General features: G+C 37.9%; 1 protein-coding gene across 2 annotated transcripts in view; it reads left to right on the top strand.

Annotated features, from left to right (window-relative positions):
- Positions 1-13842, top strand: part of slit3 (slit homolog 3 (Drosophila)) — a 566711-nt gene that overhangs the window by 481837 nt on the left and 71032 nt on the right. For both annotated transcript variants that reach the window (XM_028812973.2, XM_051933851.1), the window contains 5 exons: positions 4747-4879; positions 6709-6777; positions 7365-7436; positions 10385-10456; positions 12311-12382. In XM_028812973.2, coding sequence (XP_028668806.1) covers positions 4747-4879; positions 6709-6777; positions 7365-7436; positions 10385-10456; positions 12311-12382 — 418 coding nt within the window. The remainder of the gene's footprint in view (positions 1-4746; positions 4880-6708; positions 6778-7364; positions 7437-10384; positions 10457-12310; positions 12383-13842) is intronic.

Genomic DNA, 13842 nt, shown 5'->3' with positions numbered 1-13842 from the left:
TTCGCATACCCCTTGGGGTCAGAGCGCAGGGTCAGCCATTGTACAGCACCCCTGGAGCAATTGAAGGTTAAGGGCCTTGCTCAAGGGCCCAGCAGAGTAGGATCTCTTTTGGCAGTGATGGGGATTCGAACCGGTAACCTTCGGGATACCAGCGCAGATCCTTAGCCTCAGAGCCACCACTCCACCAGGATGGTACTCATTTTAGCATCATTAGCCACTGAATTTTGTCACTACCATTTTCAAGTGACCTCTGTATTATGTCTCCGTTTCTCCCCTGCAGCAAGAAGTGCATATGTTAATATTTAATAAAGGATTGATAGATATACTGCAATGCACTGATCTGAATTATTGACTAGTTTACTCCTGTTTTAATAATTTCAGGCTCATGTCACTGGAATGCCTCAAGGCTACTTTTTATAAAGCCCCAGTACTTAACGTTTCATCTTCAACGTCATGCTGCAAGTTTCACAGTGATGGACATGTAGAAAATAAAGCCAAGACAGGGGCTGAAAAAGATGTGGTTGAAAGCAGTGATTGATGGGATAAGGCTACCAGCCAACCCAGATAGTGGCTGCTGAATGCTGACTGTGGAATTCGTAGAAGCAGACCAGTGGGAAGGTGTCCATTGCAGTACTGCTTCCTCTGGTTTCCAAATCTGACAAGTAAAGCATGTCTAATTATTTTCCATCAACGCCCTGCATATCCTGCTGATTATATAATTAGCATGTCTCAATGAGACCAGTAAATTAGAGAAATATCCCAAAGACCCAAGTACTTTATTAGCTGCACTCCGCTCAGTACAAAAGTGTGGAGCGCTGGCCATGTCAACAGCTTTACTGTTACTGTGGTTGTTGGCAGCCATAGAGTGCTTGAACTTACCCCTAATTTCCTAATGTACTGCTTTCCTTTTCATCTTGAGCATTATAAACCTTTGCAGATATCATCTTGTTTGCTTCTAAGATTAAAGAACTTTATTACAGGGTCATGCTGTCTCTGTGGGCAGAATGCCTTGTCCTGCTTTGAAAGGTAGCAAAGTATAAGTACTCCTGCCAAAAACAATACTTTTAGCTTTTACTGACATTTTCTGCATTTTTTACTTTCCTAATGAAGTTGAGTGGATAATTTCACAAAGCCAAAAAAAATCAGTCCTGAACTATTTTCAAAAGTGCTGCTAGATAAATTAATAAATGCAGCCCTACATAAATCCTAAGGTCTCATGTTTTTAGTATGGATTTTTATGTTTTTACTTTATGTTAATTTTGATGTAAATCTACATCTCTTTACTGTTCTTGGTGTGAGTTAGAAAAGGCATCCATCTAAACAAAGTAGACACAAACACAGGGCTTAGAAAATGTGACTAAGATTGCCCTCTGTCCTGGTTTTTGTCGGTCTCTCATGCTGGAGGTATGTGCATCTTTGAGTAAATACTGTGAACTGCAAATGTGAAAGGAAACATGCAGTGGCCATGTGAAGCATTTTGGGATGAGTGTTGTGAAAACTCAAGATTGACAGCAAACTTGAAATAATTTTTATCTTTATGTGTAATATATTGAGAAAAACATATTAAATTAAAAGCAAAATTATAATAGTGTTGTTGAGGAAGCCCTGTCAGAGACACTGTGTTAATTATATCTAGTAGTATGTGTTGTTTTTACATTCTGTGGAACACGTTAGTTAGGATCTAAAAGCAGAATACTTTCAGAAGTGAATACAGAAGTGAAAGGTGGCATCCATCCATTCGTTTTCTGAACCAATATTTTTCATTTTAGTTTAACAGAAGACGCAAGCCTTTAATGGCAATATTGGTTATAAGTCATTTTCAAAAGGGCACACATGCATACACCCGCAGTGGGTCAGTTTGCTGTCAGTAGCTATCCTACCGCTTGGAAAACTGTATGGAGTAAATCCATATTAGCACTGGGAAAAAGTTCTGGAGCTGCAAAGGACTTTACCACAATACATTAACTATCTTTTAAGTAAAGAATATTTAATTATTTAAAAACATTTCTTAAGGCAATTAAAGTAGGGTCATATTCTTATATAGAAAGAGATGGTGAAGGGCATTATATTAAATACATTATTAAAGCTTAGCATTTTTCTACTACATACAGTATGATCACAGTGAAAGGCAGTAAACAGTTATTAAAACAAACAAACTATGAAAGCACTATATTAATAAACTGCAGCACGTACTCAGAGTTTTCTGTGTAGAATTTTCTTCTTGTCAACATGAAACTTTCTGAAGGTATTCTGTTTTTTCTCCATGCATATTAATTTAATTACTGACTTAAAATTGTCTAGAAATATGTAGGTGGGTATGTGTGAGAGTGTCCTGTAATGAAGTAAATTCTGCAGAAGGGTGGTTATTGTACCCCTTAAATGGGTTAAGTGAGTTCAACATTGGATTGTTGGATGTGTGGTTGACTTACATATGAATAAGGCAGACATATCCAAATAATGTTCTGTTATATGAAACACAGTGTGTCCAAGACTGACTTCTGCTCAATGCCTTTACCGCCAAGACAGCTGTAGCTCCTTGTGAGTCTGCAGTGGGAAATGGCTGTTTAGAAAATGCATAGTAAGTTGCATGAAGGGCAGCATGGTGGCGCAGTGGGTAGCGCTGCTGCCTCGCAGTTAGGAGACCCAGGTTTGCTTCCCGGGTCCTCCCTGTGTGGAATTTGCATGTACTCCCTGTGTCTGCGTGGGTTTCCATCGGTTTCCTCCCACAGTCCAAAGACATGCAGGTTAGGTGCATTGGCGATGCTAAATTGTCCTTGGTGTGTGTGTGTGTGTGCCCTGCGGTGGGCTGGCGCCCTGCCCGGGGTTTGTTTCCTGCCTTGCGCGCTGGGATTGGCTCCAGCAGACCCCCATGACCCTGTAGTTAGGATATAGCGGGTTGAATAATGGATGGAAGTTGCATGTACGAATGGAACATTTTGTAAGTAGCTGTAACTGGGCATTAAAAATTATTTTCAGTTACATTAAAAAATGCAATTGTGTAATTGTAAAAGCTATCATGTTCATTACTAAAATAATATTTTTCCATATTTGGAAACAGACTATTAGCACCACTATACAGTATATTAATAAGCCATTAAATGGTAAATAATTGGCATAGATAGATAGATAGATAGATAGATAGATAGATAGATAGATAGATAGATAGATAGATAGATAGATAGATCCTTTATTAATCCTAAAGGAAATTGCAGGGTTACAACTGCAGACATAAAAAGACACAAATACACATACTGTATAACAAGTGTAATCTATAAGTATGTTAAAATGTAGGCATTTACTAATTGTAAAGTGATTAGAATTACTCATCATTGTCAGTTACATTTTCACTGTCTATAATGATCAGCCACTGGCACAGTATGTTGCACATGGCGGCATTGTCTTGCTACCTAAATTCAGTAATGGTCAACAAAGGGAATGATATCGCCTTGGCTGTGAGGTGACTAATTATAGAACCTAATTTCTGAGGGTAGAAACAGCCCCACATAGCAATGCAGTTGTCTCAGTGTGTTACTGAAGGTGCTCCTCCATTTAGTCAAAATTTCATACTGGGGATGAGACTCATTGTCTAGGATAGTAAGCAGCTTCATCTGTTCTACCATTTTCTTCAGTGAGTCCAGCCTGACTCCCAAGATCAAACCAGCATTTTTAATCAGTTTATTCAGTCTGCTCTAATGCCCTTTCCCCAGTACACTACCAAATGGAAAATTACACTGGCCACTACAGACTGGTGGAAAACAAGTAAGAGTGCCGGCTGTCACAAACTCGAGACAGAGTCATATAAAGATTTGGGGCAGCCACCCATATAATCTGGTTTCCTGGCTGCAAAGTTGCTTTAAATTGATGCAGAACTGATGTGCACAAAACCGAGTCCAAAACAGAATTGAGGGGATAGGGAAAAGGTGGAGGCTTTTAAAGGGGAAGACAGGAAGTGAAGTCAAAGGAGTCGGGCTCATGTAGGTCTTCTGCCATTGGTGCAAGCCCGGACGTGACATCACAGGGGCTGGAGCCGGCAAGGTCTTCTTTCATTGGATCGGTCCCGAAGTAACGTCGAGAGGACCAGGTGGAATCTCCCGTGAATGGTCTGCAGGCAAGGGAGAAAAAGAGTCAGTGCACTCTGCCACATCCCAGTATGTCTCAGAACTGTCCCTACTCAAGCCCTTTAGCTGCCTCCCATGTGCACGTGTGTGACACTGCATACACCCAACATCCTCAACCTCCACAGAGAACAGAGGCAGTCCGACTCTTCTCATATATGGCCTCTCTGCTGTTACTCCACTTAAGCGTGTCATTCAGATGCACCCTGAGGTACTTACATGCCCTCACCGCCTTACCAATGAGAACTGGGAGCTGAGTGGGCTTGACCCTCCTGAATTCTGTGATTATTTCCTTTCTCTTATTGATATTGAGCTGCTGTTGATTCAGTGATTTATGTAAACGTGGAAATGTTTTCCTCACTATAGAAGATTTTTAATGGCTAATCTTATGATCTGTGACATTTCTTCTGTATGCTACGCCAGGAAGGATTGTGACCGAAACACTAACATTATTACTGATTTAACAGTGTGACAAGTTTCCTTATGCAATGCTTTTAAAAGTAGTTTTTCATAGAGAGAAGAACACAACCAGTAAGGAGGCTATTAGTAAGTATTGCTGGGATGAGGAGGGACTACTGGACAACCTAGACGATAAACATATTTTCACTTTTTTCTCTTTTGTCCTCTTCAGGTAATGAGGAGAGTAGCTGTCTTCCACCTCCACGCTGCCCTGAAGCATGCACTTGTTCTGACACAGTGGTTCGTTGCAGCAACAGGGGCCTGCTCTCTCTTCCGAAAGGCATCCCTAAAGATGTTACAGAACTGTGAGTACTCAATCACTGACTGCTTTCTGAAATCTAAGCTTCTTTATATCTCGTAAAGTGTGACCAGTCAGTATGTCAGGAGGTCTAAAATGATTTTTTTTTCCTTCTGGCTAGCAACAGTTTTTCTTGTTCTGTGTGTATATGACAGTCCAGCACCACTTTGCTAGGATGCTGAATGAGCTGATGCTGTAGAGCACTAAATTGTAAGCTGTCTGTCTGTCTGTCCTTCTGTCCACCATGCCTGAGACCAGAGAGTGGAATTCTCACCTGCCTCTCACCCCGTTTAACTGTGAGTTCTTCTGTCTATGGCTGTCTACTTCTGTGTTTGTCGCTGTTGCTGAAGTCTTTTATTTCTTATCGACATATATATTAGCTGTTATCCCAATATGGTAAGAATGGAAACACACTCCTTTCAGTCCTTGCCATTCTTCACATCCAAAGTTTAGATGTCTTAATCCTACCTGTTGTTAGTCCTTTTGCCATCTTTTTCTAGCATAATATTTCACATATATAGTAAAAAAAATTCTAAAGTACCACTTGTTCTGTCTACATGTACACTACAGTCCAAAACTAGTTCTGTATGACTTTTGTCAGATCATTAGGTTTAGTGTTTCCATTTGTCTCTCTGTTGTTCATGTAGTAGAATGGTCCTGATGTGTTTGTCTCTCATCACTATTGTACTATCGTTCTTTCTCTCTATCTGTCACCACTGCAGTAGGTCATTTCTGTGCACTTTATTGTTCATCTGGTAAACTGTGCCGTCTACATGTCTACCATGACTCTAGTTTTATATTATCTGTACATCTTTCACTACTCTAGTAGTTTCTGTCTGTCTCTCGCCCTTTCAGTTGACACTGTCTGCATGCCAATACTACAGCAGTGTCTGTGTTTTTGTGGAATACTATTCCAGGTATTGCTGTGTACATACAGTACCTCACTATTTAAATACTACAGTAAGATTTTATCATACCTCATTCAAATATATGCTCATGTTTTGTGCCCTTCATATTAATTATGATGTATTTTATTTATATAACACTTTCCCCATGCTTTAAGAACATATTACTGTATAGGTCTGTCTGACCCCCTGTCTTTCTGTGAATTTGCTCAATTTGTTATAGCTACTGATATATTTATCTGTAAGTCTGTCTATGTCATTACCCCTCTTGAGAGCTGACAGTGAAACCTAAATATGGCTTTTGGTGTCTGGAGATAGACTGAATAATACTGTATTTGTGTGCCACCTAACACTGTAGTTCTGTAACACAGTCGTGCTCAGCAGCAGGTAACAGTTATAGAATGATCTGGGCAGCATAGCGTTTTCCAGTGTTTAGTTTTTGGTTCACATTGCCTTCTCTGAAAAAAAGCTATTTCACCGCATTCCCTTAGCAACCTGCGTAGCAACCTCTGAAGACAGGCATCCAAAACAGGAAAAACAGTCCTGACAAATGGCAGCATTATAGAAAACAGGAGGCTTATAAATCACTCTGTAGGAAACCTTTTTGTTCTGGAACAAAAAGATTCTAACACCAAGGTACACAAAATTAATCATGTATGTTTTAGACATTAGAGTGCTGCTAAACTATCGAACAGGAGGTTGGGGATGCGGCCGTCCATCTGTTGACATTTGTTCATTCTGCATGAATATTGCTCTTCTTCTACTTTCTGGGCTGCTTTACTTGTTTCATAGTAGCATTTTTATATATCTTCATTTTTTTTGCATGTTTCAGCAGTATGGCACTTCTACAAAAGCAAACACCACCTCAGAGAACTGCTTAACCAATATGCTATAAATTTGTTAAAACTCTGCTACTTTTTTCTAATTTCAGATACATTGAGGGAAATGTCCTCACATCTGTCCCAAAGGAGCTGTCCACATTCAAGCACCTGTCCCTTATGTAAGTCTGTCAAATATGTGTCTGGACAGAACTGCTGCTATAAATGATTGGTGTTCATGCCAGGCTTAATTTTATCTTCCTGTCTGTCTTTCTGATCTTAATAAGGCTTAAAGAAGTTGCCAATAATGTTGTCTGGCCACAGTCCTTTTAATAGGATTGCTATTCTTTCCAGCTCTGCTGTATAGTGTTGCTTTACTCAAGTATGGGTTGGTACAGCTTATGTTTTTTTGGTTTTAGTTACCAAGATTATAGAGAAGGAGTCAAAAACACTTCTGAGACAATGTTTTTGATAGTAAGTGAAGAAAACTAAAACAAGGCTCATCTGTACAGCAATAAAAGAATTAGGTTAACATGTAGAACTACACATCGCGAAACAGAGAAATATCCAGAGGCATTCTGTCAGCATTCATTCTCTGTGATATACTACTCACATACTAGAAATTGGAGCCAACTATAAAACAGGGCATCTATCTATCTATCTATCTATCTATCTATCTATCTATCTATCTATCTATCTATCTATCTATCTATCTATCTATCTATCTATCTAATATCATTTTATTAACATTCTTTTTTTATTACTGTAGTGACTTGAGCAACAACAGTATCAGCTATCTGCCTCCCAATACCTTCAGCAATATGAGTCATCTGTCTACTCTGTAAGTTGAAAGTGCATTCTATTAGTTAGAAATTATTTATTATGAATTATCATCAACATTTGCTGGGACTTTACATACTGTATATACAGTATTGTGCAAAGGTTTTAGGCAGGTGTGAAAAAATGTTGTAAACTTACACAAATAGAAGTGTTAATAGTTTATTTTTATCAATTAATAGTGCAAAGTGAATGAACAGAAGATAAATCTAAATCAAATCAGTATCTGATGTGAACACCCTCTGCCTTCAATATAGCATCAATTCTTCTAGGTACACTTGCACACAATTTTTGAAGGAACTGAGCAGGTAGGTTGTTCCAGACATCTTGGAGAACTAACCACAGATCGTCTGTGGATGTAGGCTGTCTCAGATCCTTATGTCTCTTCATGTAATCCCGGACACAGTCAATGATGTTGAGATTGGGGTTCTGTGCAGACCGTCACTTCCAGGGCTTCTTGTTCTTCTTTACGCTGAAGATAGTTCTTAATGACATTGGCTGTATATTTGGGTTCGTTGTGCTGCTGTAGAATAAATTTGGAGCCAATCAGACGACTCCCTGATGGTACTGCGTGATGGTTAAATACCTGCTTGTATTTCTCAGCATTGTGGACACCATTAATCCTGACCAAATCCGCAACTCCATTTGCAGAAATGCAACCTCAAACTTGCAAAGAACCTCCACCATGCTTCACTGTTGCCTGCAGACACTCATTATTGTACCACTCTCCAACCTTTTGGCAAGCAAACTGCCTTCTGATACAGCCAAATATTTCAAATTTTGACTCATCCATCCAGAGTACCTGATGCCATTTTTCTGCACCTCAGTTCTTCTGTTTTCATGCATAGTTGAATTGCTTAGCATTGTTTCCACATCGGAGGTATGGCTTTTTGGCCATAATTCTTCCATGAAAACCTTTACTGACCAGACTTCTCTGGACAGTAGATGGGTGTACCTGGGTCCCACAGTTTTTTGCCTGTTCTTAGCTGATGGCACTGCTGGACATCTTCTGATTTCAATGGGAAATAGTGACTATTATGTGTCTTTCATCTGGCGCACTAAGTTTCCTTGGCCAACCACGGCATCTACAGTCCCCAGCATTTTGCCCATTTCTTTGTGCTTCTTCAAAAGAACTTGAATAGCCCAGTCTGCTTTGAAATCTTTGCCTGAGAGAGATCTTGATTATGCAGTATAACTACTTTGTGTCTTGTTGTTGTACTCAATCTTGTCATGGTGTATAACTTGTGACATGACACTGTCTTCCGCAACCTCACCTTGGTAGCAGAGTTTGGCTGTTCCTCACCCAGTTTTAAGCCTTTTCTTACACAGCTGCTTTTGTTTCAGTTAATGACTGTGTTTCAACCTACATATGAAAATGATGATCATTAGCACTTGTTTGATATAACTGGTTAATCATACACCTGACTATAATCCTACAAAATCCCTGATTTTATACAAGTGTACCTATAAGAATTGATGCTGGTTTGAAGGCAAAGGGTAGCTACACCAAATATGGATTGGATTTAGATTTTTCTTCTGTTAGCTCACTTTGCATTTTGTAAACTGATAAAAATAAACAATTAGATAATAAAGCAATTTGTGAAAGAAAGTATTCTTACATTACAGCATATTTTCCACACCTGCCTTCCTTCCTAAAACTTTTGCGCAGTATATAATATATTGTATATATATATATAATATATTGTATATATATGGGGGTAAAGATATAGCAGAAGACTAGTTGTGAAAAGTTGCCACTAGGGAAGATACCCTGAAGAGATTGAAATGTTAACAGTATGTGATCCCAGGCTGAGAGTGAGCTTAGCTTTTTCTATTTATATTTGAAAATGTTTTTGTTGCCCTATGAAAGAACACAAAAGGGAAGATCACTGTGGCTATGAGCATTTGACTCCATATATCTAGATATATAGCAAGTTGGAATAAAATAGCTAGAGGCACTTCATCCTTAGTTGTCATCTTTGTTGGATTTCTTTGATAGACCATTGCCCAAATGCATGCTGCATGGTTTATTAATTTCTGTAGATTAGTCAGGTATGAGTAAGTTAATGTGTAATGGACTGGTGTACTGTCCAGAGGTTTGCATGCAGCAAATTGCTGATGGATAGTTTTCATATAGTTGTATCCTTGACAGTGATAAATATGTTTAAACAAGTGTAAAGAATGAGTACCGTATTTTGAAAACATAGAGAGCTCAGACAGTAATGCATCGTCTGAACTATAGAACACCTCTTGGTGAGACATATTTAAGTGGTACAAGCTACAACAGGCAGTCCTAAGCCATGAAATGTACCAGTCCATTGCATTCTCACTTGCAGTATTTTTTGCATCACAGATGAAGATTCTTCCTAATAACTCATAATAGCTGGCAGGACAGCTGTATTTTTATATTGTCAAGATTAGTCTAAGGCTGCTTATTGAGGTAGTTACTAGCTTAACTTAAACCAGTGACCCTAGATCTGTAAGATATATAAAGCAGTTCACAGGTGGAGTGGTGGCTCTGTGGCTAGGGATCTGCACTGGCAATCGGAAGGTTGCCGGTTTGAATCCCGTAAATGCCAATAGGGACTCTGCTCTGTTGGGCCCTTGAGCAAGGCCCTTAACCTGCAATTGCCAAGCGCTATGAGAAAAGTGCTATATAAATGGAAAGAATTATTATTATTATAACTGTGCCTACTGAATTATGTTGTAAAGTTTGAGCTCATGTAGCCTTAATATTTCAGTGAGGGTAACAGACTGAGACAGTGGCAGGAATGGAACTTGCATCCTTTTGCTTTACAATCCAATGATTAATGCACGAGGCCAGCTTACTAGCATTTTCAATGTGGATTACTTATGCTGTTTGTATCCAATTCTTCTTGTATGTAAATAACTGCTTAAAAATAAGTCTTCTCCATTGTTCTTTCTTGTAACTTTTTTTCTCTCTTTGTTAAGAATTTTGAGCTACAATAAGATTAAGTGTATCCCGCTGCATGCCTTCAATGGCCTCAGATCTCTGCGTCTCCTGTAAGTCCTTCTTCCTATTTTTGATCATTCAGCCATTGTTTATTTTATATAGTGCATGTGTTGTGGAGCATAGATATCAATTAATCTCAGTATTATCTAGAAACTTTCAAATTTATGGTTATTGTGGCATTGTGCCATTTTGTATAAATTGCTCTGGATATATAGTAAACAAGGACACATATGCTCACAAAGAAGTTCTGGGTCTTCAACCTTTAATATAAACAGAACTGGAAGTATTTAAAATAAATAAGGATACTCTTTTCTTATGTTGAGCCCCTTGACTATGTGGCCTCATATTCTGAGACATTCTTGAGTGGAGTCTTCTTTGTGCTTAAGCAGCAGTGAATGTGTTCAAATATATAAATTGCCTCTTCATTTTGCACATATAGGATGGGGGTCTCTCACATCCTGAAATAGGTGGCTGTATACTGATATTGTTTCAGAAGGTAATTCCTCTTCAGCATAAATGAGAATGGTTTCCCTCATATTCTCCTGAGTTCATGGCATTGAAAGAGCAGTCTTTACGTACTTTGTTCTGGTGCCTGCCTAATTTCCATTGGTTTCTTTAAATATTGTTTATAAATCAATTAAGAAAAGTTTTATCAAAGGAAACAATTGAATTTACATGAGAAGGCATGGATGAAGATGCCTCTGTTTTAATGTCTATACACATTGTTTAGAAATTCTAGCCAAATTAAAGAATGCACCTATAGCTATTTCCAGTTCCTCAGCCATTGGCTTTTAAAACTAGATAATAGGAGAGTTTTTATTTATTATAGAAAGTTATGTCTGACTAAGAAATTCTATACAGAACCAGTGTCAACAAAGCCTAACTAACAAATAGTATGATTCCTCTTGACTTAACACAGTGACAGCTGATAGAAAAGTGTCAAACAAGAAGATTTTTCTTTCTACCAAAGCTTGCTATCCAAGTTCCAAGTCCAAAATTTACAAACAGAGGTTTCCTTACACACATTAAAACTAAACACACAAGATGCTAGTGTGATACTGACAGCATGGTGACACTGTGTGGTGCACTTCCAGCCATAAAACAGTAGCAGTGGAATCACAACTGACAACAACATTGTTGTCACCATAGAAGAACACAAAAAATTGTGGCTACTGTGGCTGAAAACAATTAAAAAACCTGCATAAATGTCATGATAATAATAATAAATTTAAATAACTAAGTCAAAATACATAGAAAGACAAAAAATAGATACATGTGTTAAAACCCCTTAAATCATATCAGAGAGGAACGACGTTGATACATGCAGATTTGCCATCACTGCAGGCACCGCTAATTTCGGTGTTAAATTCATTAGTATTTTTGAATTTTTTTAACTTCCTTTGTTTATTCTATTATCCACTGGGCTAAGTACTGTACATTGAATCTTTTTGACATCCCACCATTTAGCTAACAGTATACTGTAAGCATGAGAATATTTTGAGATCTTATTGAACAGCTCACTTTAAATGCTGCATATATCAATGATGTGATTTGTAAATTAAATTTTCCAAATTAATACCTTAAATGAAAGGTTTCATTGTAGACAATAAACTGATTTTTTTTTTAATTTATTTGCAGTTTATTTGATAAAATGTGTTTAAATTTCAGGTTGTGCACTGGGACCAATGGCAGTTGTCTACTTAACTGCTCAATGACCCCGGTTGTACTGACTGGAATTGCTCAGTCTGTGCCTTGCACTCTTTCTTTGGATTCAATTGCTTTGCTTCCCTTCTTTCTTTTCTTTGGATTTATTTAGACGTGTGCATGTATTTGTCATTCTTGTGTATGCCTATAAACATTTCCCTTTGTTTTTATGTATGATTATTTTTTTTTCTGATTACCAGTACTCTTCATGGCAACGATCTTTCAACTGTTCCAGATGGAGCATTCAATGACTTGACATCTCTGTCCCATCTGTGAGTAAACCAATAGTATAACCTACTACACATGAGGAGCATGTTCACTAACCGATGTCTACTGATACCTGTCTTCTTGTACTTGCTTGAATAGAGTTAGTTGGTATGGATATCCGTTGTTTATTTATTCATTCATTTTTTTTATGTTATAAATAATTGACCCAAGCAAGCAGAAATTCCCATCATGAGCACACCACAATAAATGATCACCTGCTTCCTTACATCTGAATAACTTTAGCAATGAGGTGCTTCTGCTTGTTAGTGGCATTTGTGGTCAAAAGCCAAATTTTGATAAGATAAGCTTTAAAGACATATGTCTGTAAAGACACTGTTACCATACAACATCAGTACTTTTTACCATAGATTTGCAAGGATAAGATATGTCTGGAAAAACTACAGAGATAGGCATGCCTTCTATGGTTATGCAGTGTCATATCCTCAAAACTGCCATACACATTGTAGCTATTGCTCCTCCCCATAACAAGAAAAATATAGAGAAAATCTGTTCATTAAGGAATTAATTATTTATCAATTATAGTAAGATTAAAACATCTCTTGTGGGTTGTGTACCTAATGGTGCTGTATGTATGAGTCCTCATAAGAATTATGCATTTGGAACTCCTTTGTCCGAAAACTTGTCTACCTCACTGATGCGGTATGAATTGGTTTGAAGTGGTCTAATGCGGGTTGAACAGAGCGTGGACCAGTTTTTTGACTGGCTCCATTTTTACAAAAACATCTAAAGCCCCACATGGGGAGAATGCAGTGTTCACAGGAAATAACACAATTTTACTAACATGTCGATTTACATGAAATTAGTTTAATTAGGAGTTATTTTTACAGCCTTTTTATGAAAGGTTAAAAACTCCATAATCTTTACTGAGACGTAAATGTGCATCCTGTAAAAAGTTACTGACGTAACGATTTTGATGGCCCTGTACCCCTATAATGCAATGCTGGTCAGCCTAATTTTACTATTTCATATGCACTATATGTACAATATATAAGGAAATTATTTTTTCTGCTGTAGTCTATAGTAGATGATGTCTGCACACACCACTGAAATGTTCCATGCATCACCCTCACTCTTCCTGACCTATGACTCAAAATTTGCATGTAAAGTAGAGCCCCCTATGTGCTCCATGTCATTATCCTCAATTCAAAATAATTCAGTTTCCTGTAAAATTGTGCTTTTCGATAACTATCAACAAAAGGCAAAGTCTGTCAGTAGGAAAAGCAGGAACTGATCTATGGCAAAAATGTTTTACTCTTTGACACTTGTATGTAACATATTCAACAGTAAGGAGATCCGATGAACTAATAATATTAGTCCCTGGTAAAAAAAAAAACAGTAACTATTATAAACAGAAATTACTGAGTTAGTTACATAGTACTTCTGATATATCTGATTAATAAGCAATGCTATAACCGAGACCCATGTCTTAGGAAATTTCCTGGAG

The sequence above is a fragment of the Erpetoichthys calabaricus genome, chromosome 11, assembly GCF_900747795.2.
Source record: "Erpetoichthys calabaricus chromosome 11, fErpCal1.3, whole genome shotgun sequence".
Classification (NCBI taxonomy): domain Eukaryota; kingdom Metazoa; phylum Chordata; class Cladistia; order Polypteriformes; family Polypteridae; genus Erpetoichthys; species Erpetoichthys calabaricus.
The sequence above is the reverse complement of the archived record's forward strand: the minus strand, read 5'-3'. Positions and strand labels throughout refer to the sequence as shown.